We start from the raw sequence: 20736 nt of genomic DNA, 5'->3' as shown, positions 1-20736 counted from the left end.
ACAGACACACAGTGACCACTTTATTAGGTACAGGAATGTATCTAATAAAGTGGTCACAGGTGTGAAACCCGGTGTGGTCTTCTGGTGCTGTAGTGCATCCACTTCAGGGTTCAAAGTGTTGTGCATTCAGAGATGCTCTTCTGCATGCCACTGTTGTAACATGTGGTTATTTGAGTTGCTGTCGCCTTCCTGTCAGCTTGAACCAGTCCAACCATTCTCCTCTGACCTCTCTCATTAATGAAGTGCTTTTGCCCACAGAACTACCACTCACAGGATATTTTTTGTTTCTCACACCAAACTCTAGAGACTGTTGTGTGTGAAATTCCCAGCTGATCAGCAGTTTCTGAGATACTCAAGCCAACAATCGTTCCACAGTCAAAGTCACTTTATTCACATTTCTTCCTCATTTTGAGGCTTGGTCTGAACAACAACTGAATGACTTCAGCATGGTTTTATGCGTTGAGTTACTGCCACGTGATTGGCTGATTGGATATTTACATTAGCGAGCAGGTATACTTCACGAAATGGCCACTGAGTGCTGAAGCACCCTGCGATGGCTTGGTGTTCCACTATACAGAATTCCTGGATATCTTCCGCTCAGAATTCTCAGATGTTCCTCTCCCCATAATGTCCCAATGATATTCTATTTATGGAATGCCTGAATAGTCCACTCTGTGGCATATCATCACTCAGATTATACAGATACTGTGCAAGTAGTATGCCTTTGAACTTAGATGCTGGAGGAAAGTGTTTAGAGTTTGATGGACAGCAAGAAGATCCAACAAGTCAATACCTGAAGAAATACAGCCAGACTGCTCACTAGGAAGCTTGATTATGAGACAAAAGTTTAGATATTTTGACCACATCATGAGAAGACAGGATTCCTTGGAGAAGACTCTCATGTTAGGTAAAACAGAATGTAAAAGAAGGAGAGGATGACAGAGGCTACATTGGATAGATAATATTACTCAGACAATGTGTATGACCTTGGGCGATCTCAGAGAGGCAGCTTCCAGCAAGAAGGCTTGATGTGCAATAGTCCATGAGGTCACGAAGATTCAGGCTCGACTTAACGACTGAACAACGAAAGTATGCCTGGATGGTCTGCAATCCAGAGTAAACACATACACGATTATCCAGAATACCCTGGATTTTTACCTATTCAGAACATGTGAGTAGTTCACCATCTAGAATAGATGGATGTTTCATCACCCAGAATGCCTTGATATTCTGCTCTCCAAAATGATTGTATGTTCATCCATTAGTATAATTGGCTGACAATTGACAACACCAAGAAAAGCTTTTGCTAATATCTGTCATTACTGATTAGTAATGGAAAAAGTTAGCCATCACATGCTTTCTGTTGAGCTATTTAGACCCACTGTACCTAACTTGTCCTCATTTGTCTATAGGACGCTACAGCAAGACTTCTGATGCAGCTATCTCAGAAGTACAGGAATATGATTGCAACATTGAAGAGAGCGGAGGAAGAAACAATGTCCATTGTCAAAGGCAAAGAGATGAAACTCATTAACTCCTTAAATGAAAGCATGAGCAACCATGAGAAGGAAGCTCAGGAAGTTCAGTCAGTGATTGATCAACTCTCCTCCCTTTCCAAAAGCGGGGGCATTTACCAAATCGTGCAGGTAAGATATTAAGTGATTGATTTTCTAATTCCACACTTGACATAGTGTCATAATTGTTTTAAAAAATGTCAGGGAGCATGCTTAGTTTTCCCAAAGTAGGAAGTCTGTCCTTAAATGAGAAGAATAGAAAATGTACTGTGATAAAATATTGAGTGTCTATTCAAATTTCCAGGTGTTTATTCTAGAAATGGAACTGTAGTTGCATCTACCTAACTTCCATCACAAGTGTGGGAATATTGCTAAGATAATAAGATATTACTCAGAAGAAAATTTGACCTGGCAGGATATATTAGACTACTAGAATGTGTTAGGTCCAGCATTTAACAGTATTATTTTTATTTCATACTGAAATTTGAAGCAGGCCTTTAGAAAATTTGCATCCCTGTTTGGTTCAGATTTTGTAATAAGCATCAACCTTTTTTTTCTTTTTTATCTTTATGCACTCTTTCATTCCTTTATTCTTTCACTCCTTCTTTCTGTCTTTATTTCAGCCTTTTGCAAAACAAAATTGCTTGCAGTAAACAGATCAAAGCTCTGAAGTACAGTTACATTTAGTGATGAACAGGGGTTGATAAAGAAACAGCAACTCTTGAGAAGGTTCTGAAAATTTTCCGTGATGTCTACAACCTCAAAAGTGAATGCGTCAGAGTAAAGATATTATTCTCGTTCTTTTTTTTCCCTTTCTTTTCAACCTTTCTACTTTACTCTGTTTTATTTTCCTCTTTCTTCCTTTCATTCAGTTAATTTGATTTCCTTTCTTTTACTTGTTTTATTTCTCCTTTTAACTAGCCTCCTTTCATACGGTCACACATTTGTTCTTCCGTTTCTATGTTCTGTTTCATTTTTCTTTTTCTTTATCCTTTCTTTCCTTTTCTCTTTCACTTTCTGCTTCTCAGATTTGTTTTACTTTCTTTCTCTCACTTTCACTTTTATTTTCCCACTTTCACTTTCTCTCTTTCTCTACTTTATTTTTATTTTCTTTCTTTCTCATTCACACTATTATTGCTTTTCATTTCTCACTTTCTTTCTTCCACCGTTTGACTTTTCTTATCTTGCTCTCATTTCATTCTAAGTCTTTATCTTTCCTTCAGTTTCATTTCTTCCTCATTTTCATTATCTTGTTCACATTTTTTCACTCTTTTCCACTCTTCGCTCTTTCTTACATTTGTTTATCTCTACTCTTCCACATCTATTTCTTCAATCTATTTCATTCTGGCTCTTCCTTTCACTATTTCTGTTCTTCCTTCTTTCCCCATTTCAATGTTTAATTCTCCATTTCTATCATTCTTTAGAAATTCCTTTTTTTTTTAACTTAAAAAATTTACAAGGCTCTGGGGGACCTGAGTTATAAGGAAAGATTGAATAGGTTAGGACTGTATTCCTTAGAACATAGAAGATTGAGAGGAGGTTTGATGAAGGCTTACAAAAGGAAGAGCCAGGTATCTATCCATACTTCTCTTAAACGTTGAAATCAAGCTTGCATGCACCATTTATACTGGCAGCTCATTCTACACTCTCACGACCCTCTGAGTGAAGAAGTTTCCACTCATGTTCCCCCTAAACTTTTCATCTTTCACCCTTAACCCATGACCTCTGATTGTAGTCCCTCCCAACCTCAGTGGAAAAAGCCTGCTTGCTTTAACCCTATCTATACCCCTCATAATTTTGTAAATGATTCTTATTAATTTTTGGTTTTTTATTATTCCAAATAAAGGATGAAATAATAGAATCGATTTGATCAAAAATGTTTTAGTTAAAAAGATAGATATAATTTGAAAAATATATAAAAATCTAGGTAAAATCATCATTTTCACGGCACGAATACGACCTATTAAAGAAAGTGTAAGCAGGTTTCATCTAGAAAATAACTGTTTCATAGAGTCCATTAAAGGAATTACATTAGCTTTATAAAGATTTTTTTTAGTAATGATAATACCTAAATATTTAAAAGAATTCACAATTCTAAATGGAATGTTGTTATATATAAAATCAGGAGCATTTAATGGGAACAATTCACTTTTATTTAAATTAAGTTTATATCCTGAAAATTTTCCAAAATCATTTAATATTTCCAAAAGATTAGGAGTAGATTCTATAGGGTTCGAAATATAAACCGAAAGATCATCTGCGTAAAGAGAAATCTTATGTATGGTCCCATTTCTAGAGATACCATGAATATTTTTAGCTTCACAGAGTATTCTAGCCAAAGGCTCCAATACAAGATTAAATAATAAAGGACTTAGAAACATAGAAACATAGAAAATGGACATCCCTGTCTAGTACCTCGTGAGAGTGAAAAAAAGGGGACCTGAAATTATTAGTAATAACAGTAGCAATAGGATTCTTATAGATCATTTGAAACCACTTATTAAAATTATTACCAAAGCCAAATTTTTCTAATGCATTAAACAGATATGTCCATTCAACTCTGTCAAATACCTTTTCTGCGTCAAGAGAAATAACACATTGTGGTATCTTGGATAGTGATGAGTATATAATGTTCATCAATCTCTGAACATTGGAGAAAGAGTAACGGCCTTTAATAAAGCCTGTTTGATCCGTGGAGGTAATTTCAGTTAAAATATTTTCCAAACAGTTAGCCATTATCTTAGAAAGAATTTTTGCGTCCACATTTAATAAAAAAAAGGTCTATATGATGAACATTCAGTAGGATCTTTATCTTTCTTAAGAATCAAGGAAACAGCAGCTTCATAAAAAGGAGGTAAATTACCCTTCTCAAAAGATTCATGAAATATTTCCGGAAGATATGGAGAAAGTAATTTTTCAAATTTTTTGTAAAATCCTACCGAATAACCATCAAGTCCAGGAGCTTTACCTGATTGCATTGGCAACATAGCTTTCTGAATCTCATGCTCAGTAATTGGAGCATCAAGGATCTGTTGATCTTCAACAGCAATTTGAGGAAATTTAATCTTATGTAAAAAAGCCTTCGTTTTGGAGGAAATTGAAACTTATAAAGATCAGAATAAAAATCCTGAAAAATATTATTAATGTCTTCATGATTAGTTACTATATCTCCATTATCTTTACAAATATTTAAGATTTGTCTTTTAGCTCTAGCTGCCCTTAATTGGGAAGCTAAGAGCCTATTATTTTTATCCCCAAAAATATAAAACTGACTTTTCAATTTAAGCAAACATCCTTCAATAGGATAAGTTAATAATAAATTATATTGTGATTGTAATTCCACTCTTCTTTTAAACAAATCAACACTTGTAGAGATTGCATTGATGTTATCTAAATTTTCAATTTGTTTAGAAATTTTATCTAATTCCATTCTTGTCTGTTTCTTCAGCTTAGCTAAATATGAAATAATATGGCCACGTAAATAAGCTTTTAATGTATCCCAAATTACTAACTTTGAGATGTTTCCTGTATTATTAAATAGAAAAATCTCTTTTACCTGAGTTTCAATAAACTCAATAAATTCTGAGCTTTTGTAACAAATGGTCTGGAAAACGCCAAGGTGGTCTTGTAGAAGCAACATCTTTCAAATCAAATATCAGGTTTAAGGGAGCGTGATCAGAAGTAACAATTGCATCATATTCACATTTCTGAACATTAGATAGAAGTCGAGGATCGACTATAAAATAGTCAATTCTTGAATATTTATTATGAACATGTGAGAAAAAGGAATATTCTCTATCACTAAGATGCATATGTCGCCAAACTTCAATTAAGCCATGATCAATTAAAGAAGAATTAATAAGTGATGCAGAGCCATTAGGAAGTTTATGTTTGGATGATGACTTATCTATTAAATGATTTAAACAAGTATTAAAATCACCACCCATTAATAACATATATTCATTTAGATCAGGTATACAGCAAAAACATCTTTAAAGAATGAGGGATCATCAGCATTGGTCCATATATATTAACCAAAACCATTTTCCTGTTGTAAATTGTTCCTTTAACAATCAAAAATCTACCATTGATATCAAATATAATATCCTCCTGGTTAAAAGGAATATTGGAATCAATAAAAATGGAAACACCTCTAATCTTACTTTGAGAATTTGCATAAAACTGAGTATCTTTTCAAAATTAAAAAAATTGATTTTTATCGCATAACCTGATTTGCGTCTCTTGTGCAAAAATAATATCAGGTTGGAGTCGGTTAATAACGTTTTAAACGTTTTCTTACGCTTAATAGGATGCTTCCAACCACGGACATTCCAACTTAAAACAGTCAACTGTTTAAATATCATCATGAGACTTTATATCTAAAGAAAGTTGTTAGACGCATGTCAGGAGGTCGAGAATGATGGAGATAAACAACAATAATACTAATTTGCGTACGCTCCGGAATTCCATAATGGGGATAAAAAGTAAGAAAAGAAAAAAGGAAAAAAACCCACCCAACCTACAAAGCCCGGAAATAAGTCGATATTAATCGACGCAAGCCCCAAAGAATGCATAAGAAGTGAATGGTCACTCTTCCCCAGTGTAGTAAATTCTACAAAAAAGGGGCATTAATCAAGGGAGCTAAACAGCCTTTGTTTCCATTCTGTATAGCACTATGACTCTATGACAGCTTGCACAGATGCCATTAGTAAGCTGTGATGTGGTTGTCATATTAACAGACATTATCATTCTGAGATTCATACCGTAGAAACATTAGTTTGCACTTTGAGTAATTCTTCACAGATAAAATGATGGATGTGCTTCTCTGAAAACCATAGATGAAGACTGTAGTGAAATGCAAAGGATGATGTTCAATATAGAACTGAATAAAAAAGTGAGGAATATGGAGAAAGAGAGGTGAAGTGGGATCATTTTGAGTGAGGTGTCATGGCAAACCAAATAGGAGAGGTTTCTCAGCTCACATATCTTATTGTGTGTGTTTTTTCACAAAAGAGGGTAAAGTATAGAGGAACAGATGAATCCATAGACATGCCAATAGGTTAACTAGAGCTAGCAGGACAGATGGTTGAGGTGGTGCAGAAAATTTATGTTGGCCTAAATATGCAGTGTAAGAATTGAAAGGTTGCACTGCAATTGTCACAGTAAAATGCTTCAAGAAGGATGTGACTTCAAGAGAAAGGGTGTAGAGGTGACTTGCAGTAATGTGGATGGAAAGCAAACTAAAACTGCAAGTGTTGGAAATCTGAAACAAATGGGAAATTCCAGGATACTCAGTGGGCCATGCAGCCTTCACTGAGAGAGAAATTAAGTCAGCATTCCAGGTCATTGCATTAGAACTTTGAGGATGTTTCCGGGGCTGCAAAATTTAGAATGATTGTGTTAATCACCTAACCTACCTGTCCTGTTACTCTCAGAGACCAGTGGACAATCTTGTCCCTCTGTACTTCTATACCCTATCACTTACTGTCTGACTCATTCTCTCCCAATGAATTGTTTCACATTTTTTCCAGTTTTCATAGAGCCATAGAGCACCACAGTGCAGAAACTGGCCCTTTGGTCCATCTAGTCTGTGCTAAAGTATTATTCTGCCTGGTCCCATTGACCTAATCAACCCATTAACATCTTTGTCACCTCAAAGCTTTCTTTGTCACTACACCATCAACTTCTGCATTGCCTGTCTCTTTGGCACAGAAGGCTGAACAGAGAATAGATTGGGGGAAGAGTAAGGGCTTTAGATAAGGGGATGAAGAAGAGCCCTTTTCCAGACCGCTGAGTTCAATAAAGAAGAGTGCAGTAAATCTGAGAATGGTAAATGAGCTGGAGTGAAATGTTTTCAAGCTGACAGTGGTGGGAGTTTGGAACGCACAACCTGAGCAGAGGTAGGCATCATCATAATGTCTTCTTCTTTGGCAGTCCCTGGGATCAATGTTGGGTAGTGTTTTCAAAAGTCTGATGATCTATTGACTGAGCATCTGGTTGCCATATATACGATGTGATTTCTGAAGAGAATGGGGAGACCAATGTGGGGATCAGAGCCTCTTCACACAGGTGGGTCAGGAAATGCCTGCTGGGGTAGGTGGGTGACTAATACGTAAGGTGGTGTACTCCTTCCATCTCAAATGCAAAGATTCTTTGTGTTGCATGGATTCAATACCATCCTAAATGTTCCTTCTCCAACTTGAACGGTCATGTCTAATCCACTACTTATTAGTAAGCAAGAGCACAATGGGCAAAATGACCTTGTTCAGTGGAGAAATTTTTTATAATATCTGTAATTCTTTTTTTTTTGTGACCTCATTTGTCCCCGTTCCCTAACATTTGTCTTGTTTCTTCCACAGGCTAAACAAGACATTTCCACAAGGTAGGATATTTGTTTTACAAGGAAACACAACTGCAGATAATTAATTGAAATAATTCAATGTTCAGGGACATTGTGTTAAGCCAGTTGAAATAGTTTCAATATCCTCTCAAGCAAGTTTCATGACAAAGAAACTTACTTTGCAAATTCTCAATCACTTTTCAAACATTTGAAGCATCATAAATAGTTTCATTTAGGAGAAAACAGATTAACAGATGCTGGGGATCTGAATTAAAACAGGAAATGCTACAAATGCTCGGCAGGTCAGACAAAACGTGTGGAGAAAGAAATAATAGTTCTCAGACTTCTTACGTGCAGATTCTTTTACATAGATGCAGTCTGATCTGTTGGTTTATATCATATTTTCTGTTTATATTATAACTTTATAGTGCGCATATTAGAAACTACTGTATTTCAAACTAAGAGAACATGAAGAAGGCCATATTTCCCCCTCAGGGGGATTATGCTGTTCAATTAGATACTCCTTAGCGTTTCCATAGAGGACTTCCAGACCGTTCGAGCTGACGGGAATTGCACTGAGAGCGGTAAGCGTAAATGAGGGAGGCTTGCGGTTCTGGTAAACAACAGATGGTGCAATCCTGGGCATGTTACGATCAAGGAACGGGTCTGTAGTCCGGATATTGAACTTTTTGCTGTTGGACTCCGGCCATAATATTTGCCAAGGGAAATCTCGCATGCAATTGTGGTTGTTGTGTACATCCCTCCCTCTGCCAACCCGATGTCAGCATGTAACATCATTTACACCGTCATAGCCAGATTACAAACCCAGCACCCGAGTGCCCTCATTACCATCTCGGGTGACTTCAACCATGTTACCATGGCTAGAACACTGCCCAGCTTCACGCAGTATGTGAGCTGTACAACCAGAGGGGAGAGGACTCTGGATTTGATGTATGCTAATGTTAAGGATGCATACAGCTCCTCTCCCCTCCCTGCATTGGGAAGGTCAGATCACAAGCTGGTGCATCTAAAACCCTGCTATGTGCCCCTGATGAAGAGTAAACCTGCAACATCGAGGACAGTGAGAAAATGGTCGGAGAAGGCTTATGAGGCGCTCCAGGGTTGTTTTGAGGTGACAGACTGGCAGGCACTCTGTGAGCCACATGGAGAGGATATTGATGGACTCACAGAGTGCATCACTGATTACATCAACTTCTGTGTGGACTGCAACGTTCCAACAAGAACTGTCCTTTGTTATTCAAATAACAAGCCATGGGTGACAAAGGACATTAAGGACATCCTGAACGCTAAAGAGAGGGCGTTTAGAGATGGAAATAGGGAGGAGCTGAGGGCAATACAGAGGGACCTGAAAGCCAGGATCAGGGAGGCTAAAGGCAGGTACAGGAGTGAGCTTGAGTGGAAACTCCAGCAGAACAACATGAGAGAGGTCTGGAGGGGGATGAGGACCATCACTGGGTTCCGGCAAACTAACAACAGAGGAGTGGAAGGCAGTGTGGACAGGGCCAATGAACTTAACCTGTTCTTTAACAGATTTGACATTGTGGCCCCTGCCCATCCCCCACATGAGTCATCTGTTGTTGGCCCCCAACCAACACATATTCCACTCTCCCCTCCTACCCCTCCTCACAGTCCCTCACCCTGCTCTCATGACTATACCTCTTCCCCACACGAAACCACCACGGTGGGCTTCACAGCTGAACAAGTGAGAAGACAGCTGAAACGTCTCAACCCAAGCAAGGCTGCAGGACCGGATGGTGTCAGTACCAGGATGCTCAAAGCCTGTGCCCCTCAGCTATGTGGAGCACTTCACCATGTATTCAACCTGAGCCTGAGGCTCCGGAGGGTTCCTGTACTGTGGAAGACGTCCTGCCTCGTCCCTGTGCCGAAGACACCGCGCCCCAGCGGCCTCAATGACTACAGACCGGTGGCATTGACCTCCCACATCATGAAGACCCTGGAGAGACTTGTTCTGGAGCTGCTCCGGCCTATGGTCAGGCCACACTTAGGTCCCCTCCAATTCGCCTACCAGCCCCGACTAGGAGTTGAGGATGCCATCGTCTACCTGCCGAACTGTGTCTAGGCCCATCTAGACAAGCCAGCGAGCACTGTGAGAGTCATGTTTTTTGACCTCTCCAGTGCGTTCAACACCATCTGTCCTGCTTTGCTGGGGGAGAAGCTGACAGCGATGCAGGTGGATGCTTCCCTGGTGTCATGGATTCTTGATTACCTGACTGGCAGACCACAGTACTTGTGCTTGCAACACTGTGTGTCCGACAGAGTGATCAGCAGCACTGGGGCTCCACAGGGGACTGTACTGTCTTGTCTCCCTTTCTCTTCACCATTTACACCTTGGACTTCAACTACTGCACAGAGTCTTGTCATCTTCAGAAGTTTTCAGATGACTCTGCCATAGTTGGATGCATCAGCAAGGGAGATGAGGCTGAGTACAGGGCTACGGTGGGAAACTTTGTCACATGGTGTGAGCAGAATTATCTGCAGCTTAATGTGAAAAAGACTAAGGAGCTGGTGGTAGACCTGAGGAGAGCTAAGGTACCAGTGACCCCTGTTTCCATCCAGGGGGTCAGTGTGGACATGGTGGAGAATTACAAATACCTGGGGATACGAATTGACAACAAACTGGACTGGTCAAAGAACACTGAGGCTGTCTACAAGAAGGGTCAGAGCCGTCTCTATTTCCTGAGGAGACTGAGGTCCTTTAACGTCTGCCGGAAGATGCTGAGGATGTTCTATGAGTCTGTGGTGGCCAGTGCTATCATGTTTGCTGTTGTGTGCTGGGGCAGCAGGCTGAGGGTAGCAGACACCAACAGAATCAACAAACTCATTCATAAGGCCCGTGATGTTGTGGGGATGGAACTGGACTCTCTCACGGTGGTGTCTGAAAAGAGGATGCTGTCTTAAGTTGCAAGCCCTCTTGGACAATGTCTCCCATCCACTACATAATGTACTGGGTGGGCACAGGAGTACATTCAGCCAGAGACTCATTCCACCGAGATGCAACACAGAGCGTCATAGGAAGTCATTCCTGCCTGTGGCCATCAAACTTTACAACTCCTCCCTTGGAGGGTCAGACACCCTGAGCCAATCGGCCGGTCCTGGACTTATTTCATAATTTACTGGCATAATTTACATATTACTATTTAACTATTTATGGTTTTATTACTATTTATTATTTATGGTGCAACTGTAACAAAAACCAATTTTCCCCGGGATCAACAAAGTATGACTATGACTATGACTATTGGTGACCTCAATTTACTGGTGCTATGACTATATATTGTACATTGATAATCCAAGAGGCAAGAGATTCTTGCAATGCTGGAATTCTTGAGCAACAAATACAAAATGCTGGAGTTCCTCAGCAAGTTAGGCAGCATCAATGGAGGGAAATGAACAGTTGTCATCTCATGCTGACCCCTTTTTCTGCCTCTGCTTTGTAAATAGTGACATACTACTGGGCTGGAGAGGATCCCCAGTGATCCTCCACTCAGCCCTGAATGACCAAAATTTATGATTTGCCTTTGCTGTTTAATTCTAAACTCCCCACCTGAAGAAACAGCCTCACAGGATTAACTCTGTTTCTAAAATCACAGAAATTATCAAGCCAACCAAACCCATATGGAGAAAAGAGACATGTGAGACCACAGCTGCTGAAATCTCCAGATGAAGACGGCCTGTCATAATCCATCTGTCCACATACCATTGCCCTCTTGTCCTGCTAGACTTTTAGTTTTCACTTCTAAGATGAGCATATCTGTCCTTTGATACATGGATTAAGCTGTACCCGGGGTGCACAAAAAGAGCTTTGCTAAACCCTGCACAATTGCATCATGACTTTCTAATATTTGAACCCCAATCTCCTTCCAGTAAAAACTAACATTGCACACACTTTCTGAAGTGTTTGCTATAACTTCCATACGAGGTTACCGATTTATTTTGAACTTACTTGTCTTTTCTTTGTCTTTTTTATTCCTCCTAACAAAATTAATAACTACTTTTACTATTGAAGTACTTTAAATGAGTTACTTTTTAATTATTTGCATGATTTGTCCTTTTTTGCACATTAGATATTTATCGGTCTTCGTTATGTGTGGTTTATCATGGTTTCTGCTGTTTTTCTTTATTTTCCTGTGGGTTCCCGCAAGAAGATAAATCTCAGGGTTGCATATGGTATGCATACATTACTTTGATAATAAATTTACTTTGAATTTTGAACCACAGCTATCATCTTCTTACCCACTTGTGTAAACTTTCTATATCCACTCTCTGTCTTCTGCTCATCGCTTACTTACCCAACAATGCAAAGACAATGCATTAGCTCCATGATGTAACCAGCAGAAGTCCTTTAGTCAGTAGGGGATACTGACTTTGGCTGGTGATTATGTAAAAATAGTGATATCAGCTCAGTTTCATGTTAAATGTTTCTAAACTTAAACAGGGGTAGCTGCTCTAGTATTTCCACCATACACTGTTCAGTGTATTTTGATACTCTCAGAGGAATTAGAAAAATGCATTCATTATTCTGTCTTAAATATTTCCCTGCTGGTGAAGCTATCTTTAACCTTTTAATGTCTGAGCTCTTATCCTGAGGCTCTGACCTTTATATTCCCTTCACATCTGTAATAACAAGCTTACGAAGGAAAGAGCTTCCTTTCAGTTGAAGACTCAAATCTTCATAAGCTGCTGTCAGCCTTGAATTAAGCTCTAAAATGTGCAATAGTTGCATATTGGCGGCTTTCACGCACATTGACAGCACATTTGAAAAGAAAATAATGATTTTTGCTGGAAAAAAACATCTGGCTGCATCTGCTCAGTTAGATTCAGTCCCATGATGACCAGAGTCTTAACTATTTCCTGTGTCGTTCTCAGCAAAAAAAGGGGTATTCTGTCTCTTGAATCTCGTGGGTTTCTTTAGCACATAATAAAGAAGCAAACAGCTAGAACTTATGTAGTACAATTCCAGTAGCTAAACGTCTTGAGATACCTCATTAAAGGATAGAGGAAACAAATGCTTAGCAGACATGCTAGAAGAGTTATGGAGACTGACAGAAATCTTGGATGGAGATATAAATTTTGAGCAGATGTTTGTAGACAGGGGAATTAGAGCAGCTGTTCAGAACATAGAGCCATGATGGTTGAGTGATGTCACAAGTGGATAACTTCACTCACCTCAACACTGAACTGATTCCACAAACTATACACACACTTTCAAGGACTCTACAACTCATGTTCTCAAAATTTACTTTTTATCTATTAGTATTATTATTATTTTTCTTTTTTGTATTTGCACAGTTTGTATTCTTTTGTACTTTGGTTGTTCATTAGGCTTTGTTCGTGTGTAGTTTTTCCAATGTATTTCTTTGTTCTACTGTGAATGCCTGCAAGAACATGAATCTCAAGGTAGTAAGTATATGGTGACATGTACATATTTTGATAACAGATTTACTTTGAACTTTTAAACAATAGAAGAGAGCAAAATAGATACAGAGAGGTGCAAAATGGCATGCAGGACTTCGAGGGGTTAGATCTGGTGCCAGAGACCACAGGAAAGATTGGCTTAAAATCAGTGCATTGCACTTTGGGAAGCCAGCAAAGGACAAGAGATGATGGAACTTAGTGGGACATTGGTTGATGCTGCAATAGTTCTGGAGAACTGGCAGCTTATCTGGAGAAAAGCCAACAATGTGTTGAGATGACAAATCTGAGCGCAGCACTGAGAAATGGAAAACACGCACTCAAAGTGGAATGTGGTTCTTGGTAAAGCTGAGAGTGTATAGTGGAGATTAGTTACAGCAATTTGTCTAATCTTGACTCGAATGGAAGGACAGTCCAAGGTTGCAGTGGAAGGTCACCAATATATTAATTTAATATATTCATTTTTCTAAATCTGGATATTGCTGGCAGATCAGCATCTGTTGCTGATCGCTATCTGTTCTTGACATGTTAATGGGGTGAAGCCTTCTAGATCTGCTTTTGGTGTGAAGAACACACACAAAATGCTGGAGGAACTCAGCAATTCAGGTCGCATCGATGGAGGGGAATAAACAGATAACATTTCGGGCTGAGACCCTTCTTCACGACTGGAAAGGAAAGGTGAAGAAGCCAGGACAAGAAACTGGAGGGATGGGAAGGAGTACAAGCTGGCAGGTGATAGGTGAGACCAGGTGAGGGGGAAGGTGGGTGGGTTGTGGGTTGGAATGAAGCAAGAAGCTGGGAAGTGATAGGTGGAAGACATAAAGGGCAGAAGAAGAAGGAAAATGATAGGAGACCGTAGACCATGGGAGAAAGGGAAGGAGGAGGGGCGCCAAAGTGAGGTGACGGCAGGTTTGGAGAAGGGAAGGAGTAGGGTGTGGAGATTTCCCATTAGGCAGAGAGCTTCAGGAGCTGTTCAGCAACAAAGAATATATTTCCAAGTCAGAATAGAGTGCAACTCGAAGGGTTCTCATCCTCCTGAAGCTTTCGCCTTTCTTGGTGGTAGAGGTGTTATGACACACACCCAACCACTCCAGCTTCCAGGGTTTAGATGCTCTAACTCTCTGGAATGTGGACAGTTGGCACAGTCTCTTTAAAGATTCAGGACCGCCCGGCTAATTGGCAATCATATTTTGGGTGCCAAGAATTGTGTATTTAAAGAGCACCTGAAAGGAGCCTCAGTACTCATTTGTAAGCCCAGCCAGAGATATCGTCTAGCGTTTTGTCTTGTGCTCAGTTCTCGATCCAGTTTTATTGCATTATCCGACCCTAGCCTCGGATACTCCAGCATTCAGGTCCAAACCATCCTCATCAAGGACTCTCGTCACAGTACGATTGAGACAGTATGGATTTAGCAGGGTATCAGAGTCTTTCGTCCACTTTGACAGCCACAGCAGGAAGGTTTCCAGGCAGAACCTGGAGATACACAACCTTCAGGTCACCCATTGTCAACTTTCACAAGGAGGAAGCCAGATTCACTTGGGAGAGCCAATTGATCTCTCTGCAATACATCTTCCAATCCCCGAGAGATTTGACAGTGACCCAGGCTCTTGCCATGGCTTCCTCATTCAATGCTCATTAGTGTTCGAACACTAGCCTTCCCAGTTCCCTTTAAAGCATGGAAAGATGGCCTTCATTATCTCTCTTCTGACTGGAAGAGTCCAGGCCTGGGCCACCGTGCATTGGTAATGAAGGTTGGATGTTTGCTTGGATTCAGAGGAATTCATGGCCACCATGAGGAAGGTGTTCCTGCCAGAGCCAGCTGAGCCTTGGACCGTTTGATGAAGATTCTACAGGGTGAACGGTCTGCGGCTAACTTTGCTATTGAGTTTTGGACCTTGGCCAAAGAGAATGGCTGGAACGGGAAGGCCTTGGCCACTCTTCGAGATTCTCCAAGGTGCAAGAGTATTCTCGAAGTTGGACTTGCAGAGTGTGTACACTCTGGTTCGCAAAAAGGGGGGTGACGAGTGGAAGATGGCATTCAATACACCGACAGGACATTATGACTACCTGGTCAAGCCCTTCGGCCTTGTGCAGGCTTTTATAAATGACATGCTCTGGGATACTCTCCATAAGTACACCATCGTTTACTTGGATGACATCCTAATTTTCTTGAAGTCCATGGAAGAGCATGTCACTCACGTCAGAGATATCCTCAAGAGGCTTATTGGTCATGGACTTTCTGCCAAGCTGGAGAAGTCCAAATTTCATGTAACTGCCACTTCATTTTTGGGTTTCATCATCTCTAAAGGCAATCTCAAGATGGACCCTAGTAAGGCACAGGCATCCACTGTAAAACAAAGTCAAACGATTCCTGGAATTTGCCAACATTTACTAAAAGTTCATCAGAAACTTGAGCTAAGTGGCCGCTCTGCTGACAGGACTAACCAAAAGATCCACGGGCCCTTTTATTTGGACTACTGAAGTGGAGGCTGCTTTGGCAGAACTCAAAGAGTGGTTCGCAACAGCTCCTATTTTGGTTGCACCTAACGTGGACCTTCCCTTCATCGTGGAGGTAGACATCTCAGATGTTGGAGTGGGTGCAGTGTTGTCTCCATGGACACTTTCGGACAATAAACTACACCCGTGCGTGTTTTTTTCCAGGTGACTATCCCTGGCAGAGGTGAACTATGACATTGGAAATAGAGAGCTGCTCATGGTCAAGTTCTCTCTGGTGGATTGGAGTCACTGGCTTGAGGGGGACAAGATCACTTTTATAATATAGAAAGATGCAGTGGTGCTGCCAAGATCGCTGCCCCTCTCCCAAATGAGCTGAATCTTTTTTACGCCCAGTTCGATGTTGCCAACACTGAGCACCCAAGGACAGCCACCGAAGCAACCTGCAGCTTGGTCATCTCTGAGGCCGAAGTACGTGGGTGTTTCCAATAAGTGGACAGTCGCAAGGCAGTGGGACTAGATGGCATCACAGGGCGGGTACTCAGGATGTGCGTGGCACAACTGGCAGGTGTGTTTACAGACATTTTTAATCTCTCCCTCTCCCAGTGTAGTGTGCCCTCCTGCTTCAAAACATCCACCATTATCCCTGTACCTAAAAAGATCAAGGTAACACGTCTGAATGATGGGCATCCTGTCACACTCACCTCAATAATAAGCAAATGCTTTGAGAGGCTGGTCAAGGACTACATCTGCAAGCATGCTACCATGCACAATGGACCCCTAGAATTTGCCTACCGACATAAACAATCGACAGATGACACAATAGCCACTGCTCCACACACCATCCTTACACATCTGCAGAAGAGGGATGCTTATGTGAGAGTGCCGGCAGGTGGTAAGAATGGGCTCCCTCACCTCTGCCCCTCTGACCCTCAACAGAGGTGCCTCTCAGGGCTGTATCCTAAGCCTCCTCCTTTACTTTCCATATACCCATGACTGTGTCACCACCCACATCTCCAATCTGCTAATTAAATTTGAAGGACAATACTACATTGATTGGCCTAATCTCAAATAATAATGAGGCAGCTGACAGAGAAGAAGTCATCACCCTGACACGGTGGTGTCAAGAAAACATCCTCTCTCTCAATGTCACAATAATAAAGGAGCTGGTTGTGGACTACAGGAGGAATGCAGACGGGCTAACCCCTATTGACATCAGTGGATCTGGGTTGAGAGGGTGAACAGCTTTAAGTTCCACAGCATACACATAACTGAGCATCTCACATGGTCTGTGCATACTGGCTGTGTGGTGAAAGAAACACAACAGCGCCTCTTTCACTTCAGATGGTTGAAGAAGTTTGGTATGGGTCCTAAGGACTTTCTACAGGGACCCAATGAGAGCATCCTGACTGGCTGCATCACTGCCTGGTATGGGAACTGTACTTCTCTCAATCGCAGGACTCTGCAGAGAGTGGTGCAGACAGCCCAGCGCATCTGTAGATGTGAACTTCCCACTATTCAAGACATTTACAGAGACAGGTGCATAAAAAGGGCCCGAAGGATCGTTGGAGACCCGAGTCACCCCAACCACAAACTGTTCCAGCTGCTACCATCCAGGAAATGGTATTGCAGCATTAAAGCCAGTTCCAACTGGCTTTGGGACAGCTTCTTCCACCAGGCCATCAGACTGATTAATTCATGCAGATACAATTGCATTTCTAAGCTATATTGACTGTCCTGTTGTACATACTATTTATTATAAATGATAAATAGTCGGCTGGTGGCGCAGTGACATCAGCGCCGGACTCCGGAACGGAGGTTCCCAGGTCCGAATCCAGTCGGGCTGCTCCCGAGTACGCTTTCCATCCGTGCCAGGTTAAGTGTTGAGCTCGCAACTCGACCTTGTAAAAATAAAAAGGAAAGAAAAATACTGTGAAATGTCTGTGCAAGGAGTGGTCCCTCACACAGCCTTCCGATCTGCGCCTTGTAAGGCACGAAAATGCCCGAAACTGGCCTCTTAAGCCTGAGTCGACGTCGTCGTCATCATCATCATCATCATCATCATCATAAATTTCTATAAATTGCGCATTGCACAATTAGACAGAAACGTAACATAAAGGTCCTTGTCTACTCCTCATGTATGTGATGGATGTAAGAAATAAAGTTAATTCATTTCAAAAGAACCTGGTTTATATCTTGAAGGCCAAGAGAGTGAATTCCAGGCAGGCCAGGTGGTCTCTTTTCTTTAACTCACTTCAATTTTGTCCTGACTTATTGACCAGGGTCAAAGAACCAAAAGCCAGATGCCTTGTCCTGTCAGTTTGATGTACCTGACTGAGAGGAGCAGTCTACCACCATTTTTCCCCAAGCCAACGTGATAGCACCAATTCGTTTGGGGGAATCAACACACCTGTTTGCAAGGTCCAGGCACAATCCTCGGAATGATCCTCCAGATTGGCCGTTCGTTCCTAGTTCCTAGTTTCTAGTTCGTTCTTCAATGGGGACATGTATTGAGAATGACTGCTCTCCCTGGGATGGCCAGAACCCTTGAAATCATTTTGAAAAAATATTGGTGGGCTGAAATGGTGAAGGACTTTTCTCAATACGTGCAGGCGTGTGAAGTGTGCGTCCGGAACGAGGAGCTCCGCACTCAGGGGGTCCTTCACCCTCTGACTATTCTGGACAGACCATGGACGCACACCTCCATGGGTTTTGTCAAGTGTGTTCCTCCTTCCAAAGGGAAGACTGTTGTCATGGTAATTGTGGATCTATTTTCAAAGGCCTACAAATTCATCGCCTTGGACAGGCTACCATCTGCAGTGGAGATAGCTGAAATTGTCCTGCACCAGGTCTTCAGGATCCATGGTTTTCTGGTGGACATCGTGTCGGATTGTCGTCCACAATTCGCATCACATTCTTAGAAGGTGTTCTGTAAACTGATTGGGGAACAGTGAGTCTTTCCCCTGGGTTTCACCTGCAGGCCAACAGCCAGACGGAGCAACTGAACCAAGTATTGGAATGAACCCTAAGATGCCTGGCCCCAGAAAGACCTGACATGCAGTCCTCTTTTATTGTCATTCAGCGCATGGGATGTCCCCTTCCGAATGCCATTTTGGGTATTCTCCACCACTCTTCCTTGAACAGGGGGCCAAGGTTGGAGTTTCTGTGGCTGAAGATCGCATCCAATGTTGCCAGGAGAAATGGACTAGGGCAAGGGAGATTTTGTTAGCTTCTACCCGGAAGGCTGAAATAAAGTTTAACCACAAGGGAAGTCAGGGACCAGTTCTGGGCAACGGGTCTGGCTGTCAACTCAGGATTTAGATTAGACTATGAGGACACGCAATCCTCTTTTATTGTCATTTAGTAATGCATGCATTAAGAAATGATATGATTTGTTCCTCCAGAATGATATCACAGAAACACAAGACAAACCAAGACTGAAAAAAACTGACAAAAACCACATAATTATAACATATAGTTACAACAGTGCAAAGCAATACTGTAATTTGATGACGAACAGACCATGGGCATGGTAAAAAAAAAGTCTCAAAGTCTCTCGAAAGTCCCATCATCTCATGCAGACGGAGAAGGAAGAAAAACTCTCCCTGCCATAAGCTTCCAGCGCCACAAACTTGCCGATGCAGCATCCTGGAAGCACCCGACCCCAGTCCGACTCTGAGTCCATCCGAAAACTTCGAGCCTCCAACCAGCCCTCCGACACTGAGCACCGAGCTCAGCTGAGCTCTGCTGAGCGCTTTGACCCCGGCCCCGGCAACAGGCAATAGGCAAAGCTGAGGATTTGGGGTCTTCCCCTCCGGAGATTCTCAATCGCACAGTAGCAGCGGCAGTGAAGCAGGCATTTCAGAAGTTTCTCCAGATGTTCCTCTGTGCTTCTCACGTCTGTCTCCATCAAATCAGGATTGTCCATGGCCCCTATTTAACAAATATGACATCAATTCGGAGCGGCCGCGCGCGCTGCATCGTGTCGCCATCTTCTTCCTCCCCTATTTGCCTCTCTGAGTGGAGTCTAGGGAATTAGCACCTAAGTTCATTGGACCTTTCAAGGTTCTCAGGAAAGTAAACCTGGTGGCTTACACCCTGCAACTCCCCAAGACCCTCAGATCAATCCCACTTCTCACATTTCCAAATTAAAACCTGTGTACACCAGCCCTGCAACCTCACCACCTTCAGTCCTGGTTTGTCAATGAGGAGCAGGTCTACACTGTGAGAAGTTTGGATTCATGAAGTGTTTGGGATGTTCGGCAGTTCCTCATGGACTGGGAAGGATTCGGACCTGAAGAATGATGCAGGGCTTCTGAAAGGGACACCTGCAATCCAGCTCTCATCCGTGACTGCCATCATCAGCTCTCCTAGCAACCAGGGCTGTTCGGAGTCGGCCATGGGGGAGGGTTTCCTGTTATGACGTGCCACCTTCTGGGGTTTAGACACGCCAACTCTCAGGAAGAGGGATTGCTGGCGTGGCCCCTTTAAAGATTCACGACTGTACCGCTACTGGGCGGTCATGTTCTGTGTGCCAAGAACCGTGTGTTTAAAGAGCACCTGAACAGAGCCTCAGTGAGCAGTCGTAAGCCCAACCAGAGATATTGTCTAGAGTTTTGCTTTGTGCTCCGTTCTCGATCCAATATTAGTCCGTGTCTCCATCCTAGCCTCAGATACGCCAGCATTTGGGTCCAAACCATTCTCGTCGAGAACTCATGTCTCAGGAGGTTTGTGCTCGGGTCAGTGTCTGCACTGCAGTTTGTTGATGGGATATACTGCTGCCGCTGAGTAACACTGATGCAAAAAAATGAATGTTTATGCAGGAGGATGGGTTATCAGACAAGCAAACTAGAGAGTGAGCTTATTGAGAGATGCTGGTGATATACAGTATTCATTTAGGCAAGTGAATGGAGATTGTGTGTCAGTGGATGTTATATTCCGTATAGTGTACTCAGCGTCTGACCTACTCAGTTA

At 41.9% G+C, this 20736-nt stretch overlaps 1 protein-coding gene across 1 annotated transcript in view; it reads left to right on the top strand.

Annotated features, from left to right (window-relative positions):
• The window catches only part of LOC134345997 (E3 ubiquitin-protein ligase TRIM39-like), a 66294-nt gene that overhangs the window by 18766 nt on the left and 26792 nt on the right, over positions 1-20736 (top strand). Inside the window, exons 3-4 of the mRNA XM_063047336.1 lie at positions 1413-1646; positions 7874-7896. Coding sequence (XP_062903406.1) covers positions 1413-1646; positions 7874-7896 — 257 coding nt within the window. The remainder of the gene's footprint in view (positions 1-1412; positions 1647-7873; positions 7897-20736) is intronic.

This window comes from Mobula hypostoma, chromosome 4, assembly GCF_963921235.1.
Source record: "Mobula hypostoma chromosome 4, sMobHyp1.1, whole genome shotgun sequence".
NCBI classification, from domain to species: Eukaryota; Metazoa; Chordata; class Chondrichthyes; order Myliobatiformes; family Myliobatidae; genus Mobula; species Mobula hypostoma.
The sequence above is the reverse complement of the archived record's forward strand: the minus strand, read 5'-3'. Positions and strand labels throughout refer to the sequence as shown.